The sequence below is a fragment of the Tachyglossus aculeatus genome, chromosome X4 (assembly GCF_015852505.1).
Source record: "Tachyglossus aculeatus isolate mTacAcu1 chromosome X4, mTacAcu1.pri, whole genome shotgun sequence".
Classification (NCBI taxonomy): domain Eukaryota; kingdom Metazoa; phylum Chordata; class Mammalia; order Monotremata; family Tachyglossidae; genus Tachyglossus; species Tachyglossus aculeatus.
The window spans coordinates 24,167,980-24,184,655 of record NC_052098.1 but is presented as its reverse complement, the minus strand read 5'-3'; the positions used below and the strand labels follow the sequence as shown (position 1 = coordinate 24,184,655).

General features: G+C 40.5%; 1 protein-coding gene and 1 non-coding gene across 10 annotated transcripts in view; both read left to right on the top strand.

The window, feature by feature from the left end:
• The window catches only part of MPDZ (multiple PDZ domain crumbs cell polarity complex component), a 160,162-nt gene extending 144,344 nt beyond the window's left edge, over positions 1-15,818 (top strand). For all 9 annotated transcript variants that reach the window (XM_038769591.1, XM_038769588.1, XM_038769586.1 and 6 more), the window contains 7 exons: positions 3,839-3,929; positions 5,289-5,332; positions 7,731-7,853; positions 11,477-11,581; positions 12,166-12,278; positions 12,911-13,034; positions 14,631-15,818. In XM_038769591.1, coding sequence (XP_038625519.1) covers positions 3,839-3,929; positions 5,289-5,332; positions 7,731-7,853; positions 11,477-11,581; positions 12,166-12,278; positions 12,911-13,034; positions 14,631-14,777 — 747 coding nt within the window. In that variant the 3' untranslated portion in view covers positions 14,778-15,818. The remainder of the gene's footprint in view (positions 1-3,838; positions 3,930-5,288; positions 5,333-7,730; positions 7,854-11,476; positions 11,582-12,165; positions 12,279-12,910; positions 13,035-14,630) is intronic.
• LOC119948635 lies at positions 6,057-6,194 on the top strand. The gene has a single exon (XR_005457019.1). It is a non-coding gene; the product is annotated as a small nucleolar RNA SNORA7 (small nucleolar RNA).
• Positions 15,819-16,676: the final 858 nt, after the last annotated feature.

The window sequence follows — 16,676 nt, the reverse complement described above, 5'->3', positions numbered from 1 at the left end:
ACAACAAGCTTACAGTCTAGAGGGGAGGAGACAGACATTAATATAAATAAATCAATTACAGATATGTATGTAAGTGCTGCGAGGGGGGTGGGGGGAATGAACAAAGGGAGCAAGTCAGGATGATGCAGAAAGACGTGGGAGGAGAAGAAAGTGAGGCATAGACAGGGAAGGCCTCCCTGGTGGAAATGTCCCTCCAATAAGGATTTGAAGCCGGCTCTTTATCACTGCCTCAGGCCAATCCAGAGTCCAGCAAGCACAACCTTCTGAACACCAATTGTTTGTATATTTGCTGTGACTTGTCCTTCCCACTTGGACAGGGCAACCCCTCCTCACCGTGACCGCCCCCCCACCCCTGAGTGATGGTGGAAGGAGCAGTTGCTCCTCAGCAATGAGCAATGCTTTGCTAGGGAAGGAGCAGTGAAGGCTAGGGGCAAAGGGTTCTGTTGCCATTTTTCCTTGTTTCCACTTGGACAGGGTGGGTTGTCCCAGGTGGTGATGAGTAAGAAAGAGCTTCTTGGGCCTTGATGAGCAGTGGCACTCTGCTGAAGTAGGTTATTTGCTCATTGTGTGACTAAGCAATTTGATAGTCCTGTGATTGGTTTTAAAATTAGAAAAATTAGGTCGTTTTTAAAAATAGACTACTTCACTAGGGTCATTGAATACTTCTCTGAAAAAGTTCAGGTGAGTTCCTGGCTTTCTATGGTCTTATCTCCACAGCCACACTCAAGTAACAAGACCCTTGCTACCAAGGAAATGCTTCTAAAGCCTAGATACAGCATTCAGTCAATCCCTCAAGAAAATATTGCATTGCTGAAACATTCCAAGGTTTTAACATTTAAGGCCAAAGTCCCCTGATAGGCTTCTTGGTGGCATAATAAATGGCTAGCTTTACACTTACACTATATCTCTTTGTATTTTTTTATGAACTTTCTATATTCTCTATTCCTTGCTTAAGTTGTTGGGCCCCATTTGGACACAATAATGGCATCAAATCTGACCAGTTATGAGTATAATGAGGGAATGACCTTGGATCACAAGATATTGCATTTCTACTGTTTCATTGTAGTATCATGCTCTTTTTTTTAAACATTGGTATTACTTATCTCGTGTCTCTCTCCACTTCAATCCATACTTCATACTGCTGCCCGGATTATCTTTGTCCAGAAACGCTCTGGGCATATCACTCCCCTCCTCAAAAATCTCCAGTGGCTACCAATCAATCTGCGCATCAGGCAGAAACTTCTCACCCTGGGCTTCAAGGCTCTCCATCACCTCGCCCCCTCCTACCTCACCTCCCTTCTCTCCTTCTACAGCCCAGTCCGCACCCTCCGCTCCTCCACCGCTGATCTCCTTACCGTACCTCGTTCTCGCCTGTCCTGCCATCGACCCCTGGCCCACGTCATCCCCCGGGCCTGGAATGCCCTCCCTCTGCCCATCCGCCAAGCTAGCTCTCTTCCTCCCTTCAAGGCCCTGCTGAGAGCTCACCTCCTCCAGGAGGCCTTCCCAGACTGAGCCCCTTCCTTCCTCTCCCCCTCGTCCCCCTCTCCATTCCCCCATCTTACCTCCCTCCCTTCCCCACAGCACCTGTATATATGTATATATGTTTGTACATATTTTTTTACTCTATTTATTTATTTATTTAATTTATTTGTACATATCTATTCTATTTTATTTTGTTAGTATGTTTGGTTTTGTTCTCTGTCTCCCCCTTTTAGACTGTGAGCCCACTGTTGGGTAAGGACTGTCTCTATATGTTGCCAATTTGTACTTCCCAAGTGCTTAGTACAGTGCTCTGCACATAGTAAGCGCTCAATAAATACGATTGATGATGATCTGAAATATTTCCCTTGAGATACTCTAATAATCATGGTATTTACTGTTCAATTATTCTTTCCAATGGCTTACCCTCCACAGCTTTCAAACCTGCTCACGTGTCCCCTAAAAAAAAATCCTCCCATGGCTTCTTGAATTTATTGCCTCATCTCCCTCCTACTGTTCCTCTCCAAACACTCCGAGAGTTGTCTATACCTGCTCTCTTCCCTTGTTCTCCAGTTCTCTCATTTATCCCCTCAAATCTGGTTTCCGTCCCCTTCACACTATGGAAACTCCCCTCTCTAAGGTCACCAGTGACCTTCTTCTTGCCAAATCTGACAACCTCTACTCCATCGTAATTCTCCTAGAGCTCTCAGTTTGTCTTTGACACTGTGACTCCCTATTCCTGGAAACATTATCTAACCTTGACTTCTAACACTGTCTTCCTGGTGGTTCTCCTATATCTCTGACTGCTACTTCTCAATCTCATTTGTGGGCTTCTCTTCTGCCTCCCACCCTCTGACGGTGGAGATGCTTCAAGGTTCAGTTCTGGGTCCCCTTCTATTCTCCAGCTACGCCCACTTCCTTGGAGGATGCATTTGTTCCCATGGCTTCAACTCCCATCTTTACCCAGATGTTTCTCAGATTTATCTCTCCAGCCCTGACCTCTCTTATTCTTGGCAGTCTTTCATTTCTTCCTGCCACCACTCTCCCCACCTTCAAAGCCTTATTAAGTTCACATCTCCTCTAATATGCCTTCCCCAGTTAAGACCTCTTTTCCCCTACTCCCTTTCCCTTCGGCATCTTCTATGCACTAGGATCTGTACCCTTTATGTACTTGGTATTCACCCCATTCTAAGCCCCAGAGTACTTATGTACATATCCACAATTTATTTAAATCAGTGTCTGTCTGCCCTTCTAGAGTGTAAGCTCATTCTAGGCAGGGAAGCAGCATGGCCTAATGGAAAGAGCACAGGCTTGAGAGTCAGAGGACTGGGATTCGAATCCAGCTCTGCTCATTGCTTGCTGTGTGGCTGTGGGCAAGTCATTTAACTTCCATGTGCCTCAGTTTCTTCAAGTGTAAAATGGGGAGTCAGTACCTGTTTTTCCTCCTACTGTCACCCCTTCCCCAGGCCCACAGCACTTACGTACATATCTATAATTTATTTACATTAATGTCTGTTTCCTCCTCTAGACGGTAAGCTTGTTGTGGGCAGGGAACATGTCTACAAGCTGTTATATTGTACTCTCCCAAGCGCTTAGTACTGCACTCTGCACACAGCACTGAATAAATACCACTGATTGACTGATTAGTGCCTGCTATTGGCTAGACGCTTTGGTAGATCCAAGATAATCAGATCAGACACAGTCTGTCCCACATGGGGTTCACAGTCTGTTTTATCCCCATTATGCAGAAGAGGAAACTAAGGCCCAGAGCAGCTAAGTGACTTGCCGAAGATTATAAAGCAGACCAGTGGCAAACTGGAACTAGAAACCAATCCCCTGGTATTTCCATTAGACCATAATGCCTCTAGGCCTCCCATAGCTCTATCATACTTACAAATAGTTGTCCTGATACTTTTGTATATTTTGCTAAGTGAATTGTCCTATATATAGGTAATGGCTCCAGAAACTAATCAGAATTGTTACATTTTTTAATATGTGTGTGTGTGTGTGTATACACAGAGTTTTTCCATAACATGTTTTAAATACACTTTATGGATAGGATGATGGGAAATTAAGGAACAATTGTTTAACAGCATGTCTATCTGGACCAAATGCAGTGTCACAAGAAACAGTTGTATGCTTATGTACATTGTTGTCCAAGCCATGTGTGCTATAATATGTGTTTTCTTTAGATTAGGAGAAGTTTAAGAACGTAACCCCCACATTAGAGAAAAACAGCATATTTAGCTGGTGTTTTCTTCCTACCATTGTGATATCATAGTACTGAATATAATCATGGAATCCTGATATTTACTTTTTCAGTTTGTTCTCAAAAGGTAATTATGAATTGTTTTTGTAGGTGAGTGAAGGTAGCCTGTCATCTTTCACTTTCCCGCTTTCTGGCTCCAGTGCACCTGATGCTTTGGAAAGTGGCCCAAAGAAAAATGCATGTAAGATTGCTTTGATACAGCAAATATTGTTTTCCCTAAATCATTTCCCCTCAAACCTCTGCTGAGGTCTTTTTTGATATCTTTTTTTCCCCCTAATGGTACTTAATAACTTTGATGGATACATTTCTATATGTTATATTCCTTTCTGATGCTGAATTTGTGGCAACTTTATTAATGTTAATGCACTTCAAGAATCCAGATCCTGAAAGTAGAATTACTTTCCTCCTTTCCTATTAAGATAATTCATGTTGATGATATTATTTTTAGTTCTCCTGTTGGTCCAGTGGAAAGAGCACTGATCTGGGAATCAGGGGATCTGATTTTAAACCATGTCTTCCTGTTCCTGGCTAATGTGGGAGAAGACCTCACATGCATTTCAAAATGCACTGCATCCTTTGCATGACTAACACTCTAATCAGTTTCCCTGCACAGCTTCTCAATCCTGAAACATTAGAACTGAGGCTCACCTGTCATCCCTGATGGGAGAATCCATCAGCATCATTATATTGTTTTAAATAATGTTTTCCTATTTCTTAGGCACTGTGACTCTTATCTTGTATCTTATCTTTCATTTTTGTAAATTGAATGATAAATATTATTCTCATTTAAGGCGTGGGAACACCAGGGCACAATCTGTGATAGATTAGTATTGGTTGAAAATTTCTCACATCACAAAAACTAATCATATGGAAATTTTCATTTTTAATATGATTGAATGTATAAATACATTGTAGAATTTAACATGTGAAATTCCCTGGATTCTAATTTGGAAGCCATGTCACCTAGCGAACCTTATTCATTCAGATATCAGTTCAGGTTATCATTCAAATCCTTCACCTCTCCATTTTCTGAAGTTATGGGGCTGGAGGGAAAAGGCCATCAAAGATTTAGTTGCTTAGATGTATAATGGTTCACCCAGAGCTATCCCATTTTGTGACTTTGAGTTATTCTCATTGCAACAAATTCTCAGTCAAGCATGTTTGAATCCTTTTTTCATTGATAGTTTCTGCTATCAAAGATGGCTATGATAAAGTATCCATGATTCTCATTCTCCAGCGCAAAGCAGTAGCTAAGATGTTAGGTTTTGGGGGGCGGGTGGGGGGCGCATATAGTCAGCAGGCTTATTTTACACATAAATGTTAGGAATTTCCTTTTTCTGAAATACTTTCCAGTCTGAAAGCATGAAAAATTCAGTTATATTAATGGCATCATGGCTTTCAAATAATGGAAACTAGGACCATAGTCTGTCCTGCACCCATTTGAGATGTTGCTATTATTCGAATAGCACATAATCATAATTATACTTTTAAGTGAAACAGCACTATTAACCTTATGCAATCTTTTCTCTTTATTTCACAGTGGCATCTGAAATACAGGGATTAAGAACAGTTGAAATTAAAAAGGTAATTTGGGATACAAAGCAGGCATAATTGAGGCATCAGCTATGTTTTTAAATTTTCAGCTGGCTTCATTTTGATGACTGTTACTGCTTCACTGTATTGAGTCAATCAGTGGTATTTGTTAAGTGCTTAATGTGTGCAGACCACTGTACTAATCACATGGGAAAGAACAGTGCAACCGAGTTGGTAGGTGCAACCCTTGACCATAAGGAGCTTACAGTGTAGTGACACTTTCTTGATTTCCTGTCACAGAAAGCTATTTCTGTAACTGTCTAAAGCATTCCACTGTGTTTCTAGCCCACAATAAAAGGCAGAACTAAGTGGGAAAAAGTGATAGGATTCTTAGAATGATAGGAGCCTTAAGGTGGTTATTCTATTCGGGGAATGACTGAAGAATGATAAGCTGTTGGATGGGAGGTTAAGTTATGACCAGAAGTTTATGTATCAAGCAGAAGCCAGGGCATCATTTTGTAGGATATGTGCTGGGATTGGTGATGTCTGATAAACTGTCATCATCTAAGTAGCTAGATGCATTTTCTTTAACGCTTTGGATTCAATGTGATGTTAAATATGGGCGCTGTGTGTGTGTGTTCTATAGACTACAAGGCACATGAAACATGTCTGGGATTCCAAATTACACAAAGGAAATTAACTTGAACCTTAGTACAAACACTCCTTTCTTCTCAGATAATAAGTGATGTGTTTAAGTACTTACTATGTATCAAGCCCCCTCTCAGGGTCGCACCCGGAGAGTTTCTAGAATGCTCTCAGTCTCTACTGTGGGAGGGAGAGTCAAGCAGTGGCCTACCCATTCCATTCCTAGCTTGGGCAGTGGCTAGCGAGTGGAAGGCAATCTGCTACAAGTCAAAACTCACCCATTCTGGCAGCAGTGGCCTGGGAGAGAGTAGAGGGCGGAGACTCAAGTTTACTGCATGGAAGGAGGCAGTGGTAAACCACTTCCATATTTTTACCAAGAAAACTAGGGATACACCACTAGGACAATTACAGGTGGAGAGCGGGGCGTTCTGTGAAAGATGTATCCATGTTGTGACTATGGATCAGAGATGACTCAACAGCGTAAGACAGGACAAGATGCACCAAGCACTGTACTAGTCGTTCATTCATTCATTCCATCATATTTATTGAGCACTTACTGTGTTCAGAGCACTGTACTGTTTGGAAGAGTACAATAAAACAATAAGTGCTGAGGTAGATAAAAGATACTCAGGTTGGACACAACCCCTGTCCCACATGGGGCTCATGGTGTTAAATAGGGGGGAAAACAGACATTGAATCCCCATTCTATAGATGAGGACACTGAGGCACAGAAAATAATAATATTAATAATTGTGGTATTTTGTTAAGCACTTACTATGTACCAGGCACTGCACTAAGCGCCGGGATGGGAACGAGCAAATCACATTGGACAGAGTCCCTGTCCTGCATGGAGCTCACAGTCTTAATCCCCATTTTACAGATGAGGTAACTGATGCACTGAGAAGTGAAGCGACTTACCCAAGGTCATAGAGCAGACAAGTGGCAGTTCCGGGATTAGAACCCAGATTCTTCTCACTCCCAGGCTTGAGCTCTGTCCATGTTGCTTAGGGAAGTTAAATGGATTGCCTAAGGTCACATAGCAGGCAAGCAGTAGAGTTGATCAGAATCCAGGTCCTCCGATTCCCAGTCTCATGCTCTTTCCACTAGACCATGCTACTTATCTACTCCTTTTTTTGTCTTTTGATCCTGGGCCTTTCTGGGAATAGCTCAGTTGGAGCAAATTGGGTTGATGTAGGCACAGCTTTGCATGAACTTTTTTCATGATCAGTGAGGCCCATCAAATTAATTTGTCTATCGGTTTGACCTAATACTCGTTGATTCACCTCCCCACTCCCCTGACCCTTGCACCACCACTAGTCATCTTCCGTTCACCCTGTTTCCTAAATCGCAAGGTAAAAAGAACACAGTAAGCTCGTTGTGGGCAGGGAATATGTGTTATATTCTTGTTGTACTCTCCCAAGCCCTTAGAGTGGTGCTCTGCACACAGTAAGAGCGCATTAAGTACGATTGATTGATTGATTGAACACAGTCATTTAAGTGATTCCATTCAGTGCACACACAGTTCCCAGAAAACCTAAAAAATGGGCATTTAGGTTTTATTAAATGGAATTTAGACTCCTTGCCTGACATTTATTAGGTCTGTCCTGGTTTATTGTTAATAAGTTTCTGATTGGGAAGGGGAACAGCTAAGGAGAATGGAACAGTCATAAAGGAAATAGAAATTTCACACCCAAAGCTGTCCGCGCCACATAACTTCCAGTCAAAGCGCTTTTCGCCTTGCAGCAATTTCATGATAAATGCTTCAGGTTTGTTGATACAAGTTGCTTTTCTTTTCCTCGGATAGGATCCTGCTGATTCCCTGGGAGTCAGCATTGCTGGAGGCGTGGGCAGCCCACTTGGAGATGTACCTATTTTCATTGCAATGATGCACCCAAATGGAGTTGCAGCTCAAACCCAAAAACTCAGAGTAAGTTTCCTGGGGAAACTATTGACTGGCAAAGAATGTGAAACTGCTTTAGATATGTTCAGCTGGGCCTCCTGTGTGTCAGATCCTTCGGTAATAATAAATCAATTAATGAATTGTATTTACTGTGTGCAGAGTACTGTACTAAGCTCTTGGGAGATTATAATACAACAGAGTTGGTAGACACGTTCCCTTCCCACAGCAAGCTTACAGTTTAAAGGAGGAGATAAAATTAAAATAAATTATGGCTATGTGCATAAGTGCTGTGGGCCTGAGGGTGGGGTGAATAAAAGGGAAAAATTAATCAGAGAAAGACCTCTTAGAGATGTGATTTTAATAAGCTTTGAAGGTGGAGAGAGTGATAATCTGTCAGATATGAAGAGGGAGGGAGTTCAAGGTCAGAGGCAGGACATGGGCAAGGAGTTGGCAGAGAGATAGATGAGATTGAGGTACAGTGAGTAGGTAGGCATTAGAGAAGCAAAGTGTGCAGACTAGGTTATAGTAGGAAATCAAGGAGGTAAGCTAGGCAGGGGCAAGGTGATTGAGTGTTATTAATCCAGTGGTAAGGAGTTCCTGTTTGAGGCTTGGGGAAACATGGACTGAACATCTTTTTAGAAAAATGATCTGAGCAGTGGAGTGAAGTATTGCCTGAAGTGGGGAAAGTCAATGTGTGCTTGGATCAACGTGGTAACAGTTTGGTTGGAGAGCAGAGGGTGGATTTTAGTTATGCTGTGAAGGTAGAACTGACATAACCTTTGCAACCTGATGATTGAGGCAGTGTTAACAGATGGAAAAAAAGGTTTCATCTTTAATCCACAACATTTCAACCTAAATAGAAAGTTTTGTTGTTAACTGTGAATTCATCCAAACTCTAAAGTCAATGAAGATAGCTTGAGCTCTCTGGATAAAATGTATTCATATCAAATTAGAAAACAATGGCGAATGTTTTCAAAGAACCAAAAGGGAGAAAAGGGGACCAGGTTTTGTGAGTTCCATGTCTTACTAGACTCTGCTTTTCAGTAACTACCAAATCGTCCTCAGCAATGGTATTTACAGAGCATTTAATAAGTTTGAAGTGATTGAGAGGGTATAAGAGAAGCAAGGCTTAATATTTTAATGGGGATGACAAGATAGATAACAACTACTTACAAAAAGTAGAAGATGATGAACAAGGACATAATACAAATGTTTATCAGGATGAAAATAGCTGAATAAATAATTGAATATACAAATATAAGTGTACATAATTTTTTTAAATGCTAAGGTTAGGAATCAAATATATAAGTGCTAAGGATATTATTGAGTCAACATGAATCGATTTTTGAAAATTACTTGCGAAGTGCTTTGAAGATGGAGTGGTGGTCTGATTTGGAGGGGAAGGGAGTTTTCTTTGCTTTTTGCCTCCCCTTTAGATTGTGAGTTTCTTAATGTCAGGGAATATGTGCCTTGTGTGAGCAAAAGTGAGGTACTGTTAGAAGGTAAACTTGGAAGGAATGATGTGCAAGTTGGAGTAATCAGTAAAGAGAGCAGTTATGTAAGATGGATAAAATATCATCTCTTCCTGTAAATTAGCAATGATGCCGTTATGACTTTGTAAGAGCTCATGGTTTAGAGTTTGCATCTTCAGGGCATCTCTACTTTGGTGTCCTGCCAACACCTCATACTTGTCCAAAACAGAACTCCTCGTCTTTCCACCCAAACCCTGTCCTCTCCCTGACTTTCCTATCCTGTAGACAGCACCACCATCTTCCCTGTCTCACAAGTCTGTAATCTTGGCATTATCCTTGATTTATTTCTCTTCTTCAGCCCACATATTCAGCCTGTCAGTTTAACCTTCACATTGCTAAAATCTGCCCTTTCTTCTTCCTCCAAACTGCTACTACATTAGTCCAAGCTTATCCTATCCCGCCTTGATTACAGCATCAGCCTCCTTGCTGACCTCCCTGCCTTCTCTCTCTCCCCACTCCAGTCTGTACTTCACTCTGCTGCCTGGATCATCTTTCTACAAAACCATTCAGTCCCTGGTTTCCCCACTCCTCAAGAACCTCCAGTGGTTGCCCATCCACCTCCGCATCAAACCGAAGCTTCTTACTCTTGGCTCTAAAGCAGTCCAAATCAGCTTACCCCCTCCTACTTTACCTTTATGATTTCCTACTACAACCTAGCCTGCACACATTCAAAGCCTTTTAAAAATCTCCTCCAAGAAGCCTCATTTCCTCTTCTTCCAATCTCTTCTGCATCACCTTACACTTGGATTTGCACCCTTTATTCACCCCATCTTCAATACCACTGCACTTATGTACATATTTGTAATTTATTTATGTACATTAATGTTTGTCTCAACCCACCCTCAACCCCCCAGCACTTACGTGTATATTTATAATTTATATTAATGTCTGTCTTCCCCTCTAAATTACCAACTCTGTTATATCGTACTCTCCCAAGTGTTTAATACAGTGCTCTGCACACACAGTAAGCGCCCAATAAATATGAATGATTGATTTACCAGTGTGGCAGCATGATTCAATCAAAACAAAATTTACAGGGCAAGTTGTAGTTTCCAAATTTCTTTATAACTGTGAGACCTGGACCAACAGTCAAGCCACTTTTGACTTCTAGAGCAGTTCCACAGTGGCCACCTAATGCACAATGCATAACACTAAGTGGCAATACAGGATCATAAATACTGAGTATCTGGAACACAGACTCTGGGCTTTAAAGAAATGCATATTCATATCATACTTTCATTGGACAATACATGTGAGGAGAATGGATTTCAGCAGGATATCCAAATATTTGCTCTAGGATGAGTGGAAATGGTGTTTTATGCAGAAGGTGGATAGAAGAATCACTTTATGGCATTTGGTAAGTGCATACTGTGTGCTAAGCACTGGAGTAGATACAAGATAATCAGTTCAGATACAGTCCTTGTCCTACACAGACCTCATATTTTAAGTAGGATTGAGAAAAAGTATTGAATCCATTTTGCAGCTGAGGAAACAGAACTTAAGTGACTTGCCACAGGTCACAGAGCAGGCAGGTGGCAGAGACAGGATTAGAACTCAGGTTCTCTGACTCCTAGAACTGTGATCTTTCCACTAGGCTACACTGCTTTTCACTAGGCCACACTTGTAGCAAACTACATGGTGTGGCAGTGGATATTTGGGTGAAAGCTGCAGGAGATAGGGCATTCAGCTATGAGGAAGGAGGTAACACTTTTAAGAAAGAAGCTTCTCGAAGACTCTGACCCCAAGAGGGAAGAAAGAAAAGAGTACCAGGCCTAGTGGGTAACCAAGACAATAGTGCAGGAGGAGATAATCTTTATATTCGTCTAGGCAGTAAACTCATGAGCAGGGACTGTGTATACCAATTCTGTTATAGTATACTCTCCCCAGTGCTTAGTACGGTGCTCTGCACACAGTAAGGGCTCAGTAAATGCCATTGATTGACATGCAATACAGAAAGGATTGTCAGTAAACACTGGTTTTGTCAGGTACACCCATACACACTGACATTATCAGCGACACCACCATCAAACTTCAAGGACTACTCTAGTGGGAAAGGAGAATATTTGAAGGACTGTTTTAGTTGATGGATTTTTTTTTTTCCTGTTTCCCTTTATGAAGGTGGGGGATAAGATTGTTAGTATTTGTGGAACATCAACTGAGGGTATGACTCACTCTCAAGCTGTTAGCCTATTGAAAAATTCCTCTGGATCCATTGAAGTACAGGTAAGAAGCTTCTTCATAGATTCAGAGCATGAAATGCTTGAGAATAAATTAGCTTTGATGTTAAAGCAGGAAAAAAAGATCTTACTGAAGTTATCTTTCTTACACTTGCAGCATGGCCTACGGGACAGAGCATGGGCCTGGCAGTTAGACAACCTGGGTTCTAATCCCAGCTCTGCCAATTGCCTGCTGTGTGACCCTGGGCAAGTCACTTAATTTCTCTGTGCCTCGGTTCCATCATCGGTAAAATTGGGATTCAGTATCCTCCCTCCCTCCTACTTAGACTGTGATCCTTATGAGGGACAGGGACCATGTTCAATGTGATTAACTTCTGTCTACCCCAGTACTTAGAACAGTCCTCGATACTTGCAAGCACTTTACAAATATCATTATTATCATTATCATTACCATTGTTATTATTATACTGAAACTCTCAAGATTTAAGAATATAAAGTCCATTAAGTAATTTTCTTCACATTTCATCTTTTTCTCTTGTATAGTTTTTCAGAGGCCAACAAGTTGTGTAGGATTTACTTTACTACTTTACCACTTAATTGAGAGGCTTTTTCCTTTTCTTGTGCTTACAGGTAGTTGCTGGAGGAGATGTAAGTGTTGTCACCAGCCAGCAACAGGATCCAACAAGTTCTGGGCTTTCATTTGGAGGATTGACCTCCAGCACTATTTTTCAGGATGATTTAGGGTGAGTCTGTTTATCACTGGTGATGTAATGGTTGGTGTTATCTCTAGGACACTTATAGGTGCTTGGGTTCATTTCACACATGATGAAGATAACGTTTTTTCAACTCCAACTTTTCCACTTGCCTAATATGCAAAGTCCCTTACGTGGAAAAATACAACCCCCACTTACTTGAATTCCAAACTACAGCACCACGCAATAGATCAGTGAATGCATAAAGAAGTATTGCTTACCAATAGATTAATGTTATCATAGCATTTACTTTGTACTGCAAATATATAGAGACTAGATATTTATTTTACCTGTTTTCTGGGATACTAGTGCTTCTGGTCCACATTTAGTACCTTGCATTGTATGTAGCCATCTCAAATGAGATGGATCAAGTTGTGTGTGGAGACTGGTATGAATGTAAGGGTAAATGGGGACTATAATGAAGGAGTTATTGGATGTTATTGGAAGTTAAAATGTACCCTGCAGAATGCATTAACAAGTTTAAGGAAAAGAATCTACCGGTACCAACTGCTGGAAGTGAGCAGACTATTATCTAGACTATATGGTTTTTAGCATCAGATTTTTTTTGTCAAATAATCTGTGAATCAGAGCTATACATTATTCTCCCCCCCATTCTGTTGCAGGCCTCCTCAATATAAGACTATTACCCTAGATAGAGGACCAGATGGGCTTGGTTTTAGCATTGTAGGTGGATATGGGAGCCCTCATGGAGACTTGCCCATTTATGTTAAAACTGTATTTGCAAAGGTGAGTACATGCTACATACATTTTAACCACATCTCCTCTCTTCCCAAACATTCTTTGTTAGTAGTCAGCAGCTGGCTTATTAGTTTATGGCCTGAGGTAATGCCAAATGATGAACAGCAAACATTTTCTTTCAGAACTCCCTCCAGGAATAGGCCATTAAATATTTTTGTCCAATATGAGCCTGGTTATATTGAGAGGTAAAGAAGCGCAAATTCACATTCCTTGTAACCCTTTACTTTATACACACACAAATGCTAATGAGCTTAAGTTAAGTTTTCTGGATCAACCTAAATTTGATTATAATGTAAAAGTGTTTTAGGTTTGACACACAAAAAGCGATCTAAACTATCAAATAAGAGAAATATGATCATAGTTATCTGCTTAAGCAATTTTAAAAATAGCCATCTGGATAAGGCCTCCTGTAGAGGCTGAAGGAAAAGTGTAGAAAATATGTGATCAAGGAGCCTGGATTTTGCTTCAGAATACCTAGATTCACAAATGGAGTGTAGATATGTTCTGTGCACAGACACTTTGTCAGGCACAGTACAGGTTTACTTCTGCTATTTTGGAATTTCTGATTATTTCCATTGACTTCAGTCAACCTACCTGTAGCCAAACTAGTCACAGACATAATTACCCAGATTTCTTTAAATATAAGTAGAAGCATATTCAAAAACACGAACATGTTCAGATCATTGAGCACATAGTAAGCTCTCAATACGATTGATGGATTGATCTATTTTCCAAAGATCTGAGCAGGAGACTTTTAAAGCTGTACTAACTTGGAGCATACTTTAAAAATTGCACTACCATGAATTGTTCTCAAAACTTAGAAATACTTCAATTTTGTATCTAATGGCATTACTACTGATGTGGCATGTAAAGTGTAGAATGAACTTGATAAGAACAGCTTGTGCAAGAATACAGAATTAGAAATTGATGACTTGGACCAAGATTAGACCAAGTACCCAGTCCTGGCGTTGTCCATCACCACCCGAATGATCCGTCTATCTCCAGTTTATTTCTTGTTTATGCCTGTTAATATAGTGAGGCTGATGTTGCACTCTGCAACAGGAGAACATTCTTGTAAACCCATCTTCATTTAGCTTTATGATCTGCCTCGTGGATTAGTCATTTCTAGGGGCATTCTGTTCTCTGTGCCTCAGTTACCTCATCTGTAAAATGGGGATTAAGACTGTGAGCCCCACGTGGGACAATCTGATCACCTTGTATCCCTCCCAGCACTTAGAACAGTACATGGTAAGCGCTTAACAAATACCATCATTATTTTATAGTACAGTACAGCTAGTACAGCTTAGTACAGCGCTCTGCACACAGTAGGTGCTCAATAAGTACTGTTGATTGGCTAAAACAGAATAAAAAATGCAGTTCATGCTAGGAACCCATCGATAGTATTCCTTTATCTCAGACTACTTTTAGTATCTAACAAACAAGAGGTTTCTTCCTCACTTGCGCTTAGAATGTATTGACTATTTCAGCATGTCATCTGGAATCTCCGTGTTTTAATGTAGTATAACAAATTCCTATTTACATTGGGACTTTTCAGAAGTAAACAAGTTGGCTTTGAAATTGCAGGGAGCAGCCGCTGAAGATGGACACCTGAAAAGAGGTGATCAGATCATTGCCGTTAATGGACAGAGTCTAGAAGGTGTTACCCATGAAGAAGCAGTTGCTATCCTAAAGCGGACAAAAGGCACAGTCACTCTCACTGTACTCTCCTAATGTGGCTAAAGAAAAGTGAAATTTGTTCAAACTTTGTACACAATAGAAGTATTTGTCCTACCCCTTGGATGGGTCTGTGTATTTCATGCGGAAGACCTTTTTTTTTATTTTTCCACCCGCATTATTCTTATAGCGAATGCATCTAATCCAGGAGAGAAGGAATGTTTGCTTTAGTAATCCCATTGCAAAACTGGAATGTTTGCAGAGATGTCTGAAATTTTGTAATAGAGGGGTAAAAGTAGTAAGTGCAGAAACAGTCAAGACAGAAAAAGAAGTATTGGTTCCCATAAAAATGCAAAAAAGATTTAACTAGCAGGGGGAAGACTAATCTAAGACACTATGAAAAATTTAGGTCTTCTGAAAAAATAGAATACAGAATGCTTTAAAGCAAAAGTTGACATTGGGCAAAGCTGTAGGAGAGTTTTTAGTCAACCCCACAGGCTTGAATAATGCAGAAGAGAGCAAGAGACTTCTTGGACCAAGATTAGACCAAGTACCCTGTCCTGACATGGTCCATGACCACCAGAATAATCCACCCATATCCAGTTTACTTCTCATATATGCCTGTTAATATAGTGAGGCTGATGCAGCAGGAAGCAGGCAGAGTAAAATACAGCAACAGCTAAGAAAACTGGAATCTTTTAATGCTGATTTTTAACACCAAAGCAATGGTGCAACTGTCTACAATTAGTACTAATTTTAATTACAGAAAAATAACAATATTAGTAATTGTGTTGGCATGCTAATGTTAAAGTAGACAAGGGGATTAGCATAACACTTCATTTCACTATGGTAGATTAGCATTTTAAAATATAATAGCCTGAGATTAACAAAAAAGGCAGGAAGCTGTTTCTTGAGACAGCTGAAGAATTATATCGTGTTCCTATTTTAGAGTGTGAAACTTAACATTAGACTGTTAAGTCACTTTAACTGTTACCTGTATTTGTAGTAGGAGTAGTATGCAGATATTTTATTACTTCATTCTTGTGTAAATGCAGAGTTGAAGTGAATAAAAGTGAACCTGTTTCATTAATGAGTGAATAAAAGAAGCAGATGTATTTTTTGTTTTTTTGAGAGGAAGCTTTTTTTAGTCTGTTGCTAGGTGTTTAAGATTTCAGTTCATTTTTATCATGTTGAATTGAACACATGATATCCATGGTTATAATCTAACAAAACCTAGCACCACATATTATGAAAAGCTCAGTATTTCTCATTTTCAAGAATATTTTCCAATACCGAGGATAAATGATAAGGTTGAAATGTAGTTTTGCCAGATTGGAGAAGGTGATCACATCCAAGTGAGAAAAGTAGCTTCTGAGAAGCATGCAGCCTAGTGGCGAGAGCACGGGCATGGGAGCCAGAAGGACCTTGGTTCTAATGCAAGCTCTATCACTTGTCTGTGTGACTTTGGGCAAGTCACTTGAGGAAGCAGTGTGGCTTAGTGGAAAGAGCCCAGGCTTGGAAGTCAGAGGTCATGGGTTCTAATTTTGGCCCCGCCACTTGTCAGCTATGTGACTTTGGGCAAGTCACTTAACTTCTCTGTGCCTCAGTTCCCTCATCTGTAAAATGGGGATTAAGACTGTAAGCCCCACGTGGGACAACCTAATTACCTTGTATCTACAGTGTTCTACTGTTCTACAGCATAGAACAGTGCTCGACACATAGTAAGCACTTAACAAATGCCATTATTACTATTATTTTTATTATTACTTTGTGGCTGTTACCTCATCTGTAAAATGGGAATTCAGATTGTGAGGCCCGTGTGGGAAATGGACTGTGTCCAACCTGATTAGCTTGTATTTACCCCAGTGCATAGAACAGTGCCTGGAACATAATGAGCACTTAATAAATACCGTAACACTTTGTTTTTATGATGTACATATGTACGTAAGATATGCT